This window comes from Morus notabilis, unplaced genomic scaffold (genome assembly GCF_000414095.1).
Source record: "Morus notabilis unplaced genomic scaffold, ASM41409v2 Scaffold888, whole genome shotgun sequence".
Classification (NCBI taxonomy): domain Eukaryota; kingdom Viridiplantae; phylum Streptophyta; class Magnoliopsida; order Rosales; family Moraceae; genus Morus; species Morus notabilis.
The window spans coordinates 574,879-579,010 of NW_010367841.1; the positions used below are offsets into that span (position 1 = coordinate 574,879).

At 34.3% G+C, this 4,132-nt stretch overlaps 2 protein-coding genes across 2 annotated transcripts in view; both read right to left on the bottom strand.

The window, feature by feature from the left end:
- Window positions 1-438: 438 nt before the first annotated feature.
- On the bottom strand, window positions 439-1,029 carry LOC21403551 (protein DMP4). Its single transcript, XM_010113567.1, has one exon. It carries the CDS (start codon window positions 1,027-1,029, stop codon window positions 439-441), a length of 591 nt encoding a protein of 196 aa, XP_010111869.1.
- A 995-nt stretch (window positions 1,030-2,024) lies between these two features.
- The window catches only part of LOC21403552 (sugar transporter ERD6-like 5), a 7,437-nt gene continuing 5,329 nt past the window's right edge, over window positions 2,025-4,132 (bottom strand). The window contains exon 20 of the mRNA XM_024175669.1: window positions 2,025-2,272. The gene's annotated coding sequence lies outside the window, so the exon portion shown is untranslated. The remainder of the gene's footprint in view (window positions 2,273-4,132) is intronic.

The following is a 4,132-nucleotide window of genomic DNA, read 5'->3' on the forward strand; positions in this document are numbered from 1 at the left end:
GTGGAAGACTTAGATTTTCATTATTAATGTCATGTTAAAGTTTTTCAGCTCAAAATGCGCAATCAATTATTAGAATGTGTAATCAAGAGTTTCCGTAAAAATATATGTTTTCATGATAGTCTAACAAAGCAAGCTTAAATAGTAAATTCAAGTCTCTGCCAAAGGAAATTATATTAATTGGATATAAATCATCAGAAATATAATGGTTATATCGATGCCCATTACACATGATCAACGTGATTTCTTGAAAAGGAAAGATATATTTCAAATCAAAGAAATATAAACACCAATTCCGACTTGCATGGCATTTCATTAGAAAACACAACTTCAATGAGCAACCGCAATAAACTCGAATGAAACAAAGCGTGTACAGAGTTTCAAAACCGGACATCAGAATAGGTACGCCTCAAATACACGACTCTTCAACATGATTAAGTACTATATATGGGCACTAATATCTGCATAACCAATTCCCCTACGGGTAGTGGGAAAAATCGTGAACAGAAAGGTTGACAAAGCCCCAGATCCCAAAGGCAAATTCATGAACAGAGAATTCCACTCAGTCCCAACTTCAGAAAAGTAACAACTTTGCACATCTGAGTCGCCAAGAGCAAAGATCAAGAACAACAACAACGACACAAAAGCATGAACAAAGTCCACAAAACGGAGCTTGAATCTCTCCAAGTCTTTTTTCCCACATTGATCATTACCACACTCACTATCGAAGTTGAAGATGTAGAGTCCTCTGAACGTGGCGATCCCATAATGAAGTTTCCCAGTACTGTCTACGAAGGTGTCCGTGAACGACGACAGGAAACAAAAGGTGGCGCAAACAGCGATCAAAATAGCGGTGAGGTACTTGTTGGAGAGGTGGCAAACGCCGTTGTTAGAGAAGGAAGGCGCGAAGGTTTGGAACGCGAGGACGGTCCCAGTGGGCAGAAGGTTAGCCAGATTGGCTGCACTGGCTAGGGTCTGGTGGACGGGGTGGTTTGGGGCATTTTTTAGTGGTGCCAAACATGGTTCAGCCATGAATAATAATGTTAGAGATCTGAGAGAGATTATTGTTTATGTGATATTAATGATTATATATATATATATATATTTGAACAATGCCATATTTTAATCTGGAACACACTTTTATAGGAAGTGATGATCATATGATTGTTTTAGCTTGCCTAACTATAGCATGTAAATTGGTAATGTGGGTTGGAGGCTGTTGACATGGTTAGCGTCAGCCGTCAGGGACATCTCATGTAACTCTATAAAAATGGCCTAATTTGTGTGTTTTTAAGAAATACACAATGTGATTTATGTGTGTATACAAATGCTTACCAAACAAAAATTCTTGGTGTTTCCGAGAAGTAACTGATTTGGCATTTACAAGCGGTTTGTGATGCACTCTTGCGTGTTGTAAAAGAAAACCAGTTAGTGCTACTGATCAATACTTACTTAACTTGGACTTGTCATAAAGTTTATGTTGATAATGTTTTCCCGGTTTCTTTTCCAACTATAAGAGCAAGATAATTTTCTTCTACCTGCTAATCTTCCCAAAACGCATGTTCCATACATCTTTTTGTCGTATGCTTTACATGCATGATGAATTATCTTTCACGGTCCATTTAGGAATTCTGAAACACATATGATGATTGACTTCTGCGCCATATGATCCGTCGAGGAAAGAGATAGTTGTCAAAACGACACGACCGTAAAACAATACTATAGTTACGGAAACAAATACTTTCTAAACAACAGTCCTTTAGAAAATACAATGTTCAGTAAGACAGCAATGACAAAAAGTTTGAAAATGCAAATGGATAACAACGGAAAGGGTTTTGAAATCGACAACTTTCTGATTGCAAAATCAATATAGAAACGACACAAACTGTGAAAACGACAAGATTTAACAAGGAGAACAGTCTAGAAATGTAACACCCCCATACGCTAAACCGGTCTAAGGCTGAATTTAGCGAGGTGGTGCTACTTAAAACATATTTTCTATACTTAAAACAATGTCATTTTTAAGATGCGGAAACTTGCGGTTGATTTCATCACAAAATTTATCCTAAAAGTTTTTGAACAAAATGAGTAAGTGCGCAACCACAAATCTTAAACGTTAAATAGTTATTCAAAATTGACATAGTAACAAAACAAAACATTTTAAGCCCATCTATTGTTTGGAAGTACATATAAGCAAGAAGCCAGATGTAAGACTTGGAGTACTCAGCCAACCTTGGAAATCATTTTTCTTTTTACTCTTCGGTAACAACATCATCTGCATCACAAGGTAAAACTAATGAACAAGAACTCAATAAGTAGATTTCAAGTATAGTAAGTATCTAAAATCTCTGTGGCTAAAATCTCTTTGTTAATCATTATTCATAAACTTTCATACTTATTCTTAGTTTAGGTATGATACAGAACTTCGGTTCTAAGTAAGCCTCTCTATACAGGACTTTCTCTAGTTTTGGCCAATTCTCTTCTCTTAAACACTAAGCGGGGTTTTTAGAATCTCTTTCTCTTGTGATCAACAAGAAACTTCCCACTAGCATTTTTCTCTAGTTGTCTCAAAGAGACAGTTTCTCTACTTTGGGGTACCGGTCCCTCGCACCCCTGCTTACCCAGCCTCTCATCCATATACCATACCATAAAATATCTTAAAACATAAAAACATAATAAGCATAAATCATAATCTCTTTCAAAATAATTAATCATGAATACTCTTTGAACATAATCATATAGGATCTTGTGATGCAATTTTGAAATGCTTTTAACTCTACTTACCTGAATTTTGATCACCACTTTGCAAGCACAAACTAGCTGGTTGTAGGGAGCCTTCAATGTGCTAATTAACTTTTAAAACCACAGCTTTCAAAAATCACATTCATATCATCATTTAACAAAACACATAACTACGCATTGTTACAAAAATATTCATAACAAATTCATCAAAACTCAAAATATTATGAGACCAGTGGCAAATGAAAGTAGACTCAAAACCCTCTTTTTAGAGCTACTACATGATAGGTTTCGAATTTTTCAAACTAACCAAAAACTGCCCGAAATCCAGATTGAAGTATAATCTCGTCAGGAAAATGAAAGCTTTTTAACTGAACTTATAAAATTCATAACTAAATGTAGAAAAATCCGTTTGGAGTGATTCAAAAACTCATGTAAACCTTGAGATGTATACTTTAATAGAAAAATATAACATCTGTCAAAATCATAAGTACATATAGCACGGACACAGAATCTACATAGGCTGTACAGAGGACTTATATTTAAACATTTCATCAAATACCTAGCATGCAAATCTTAATCTTCAAAGACCACTCTCAAATAAATGAATCATCATCTTAATAAGAGTTTATCTTCAAATAATCATCAATAATATCAAGCTAAAATCATCAATTTCACCCAGAAACCAATATTTGAACCAAAACCTCAAGAAACTCATTTTTAAGAGTTTACAACCAACATGCATGATAAACCCCATCAAAAATCTGAATCTCAAGTAGGATTTCAACATCTTAATCTCTGAAATCTTAGTTCCTAACATAAGAAAGAAGTTACCTCAAAGAAAAACGTGTTCCCAAGTGAATAGAAGCTCAAAACTTGGTGATTATTTTTTGGTTCTAGGTTGAGTCTTTAGCTCATTCTCTCTTAAAAACCTAGGTTTGATTCTGAGTTTTGGGTGAGAAAAGGAGTGAGAAGAGAGAAAAAAGTGCTATGGTCAGAGTTCTAGGGTTTCTTGCTGAAATAGACTCAAAAATGAAGTCTAAACTTGATAAAAACTAAACAAAAATAAAGTGGCCTTATAATAGAACAAGGGCCTAGGTTTTTCTAAGCCTCTAATAGTTATCCTAACCTCATAAAATAAGCTATAAAGTCTCTATTTTTCTTCTTCAATTAGGTGCCTAAAGTTCACTCAATTTGCTAACATAGACTTCTCTCACCAAAACTCAAAATAACAACTAAGTCCTCAACACATTTACATAAAACCATATAATAAAAATATAAAATAATAATTCATCATTAAATAAATCATAATAGAGGTAAAATATCATATCCAATTATCATAATAAATATCATTTTTCTTCATAAGTTTAGCACATTGAGTTCCCACATCGAGCTA

Excerpts from the sequence above, each read along its gene's own strand:
- LOC21403551 (XM_010113567.1), bottom strand. The coding sequence starts at position 1,029 with ATGGCTGAACCATGTTTGGCACCACTAAAAAATGCCCCAAACCACCCC.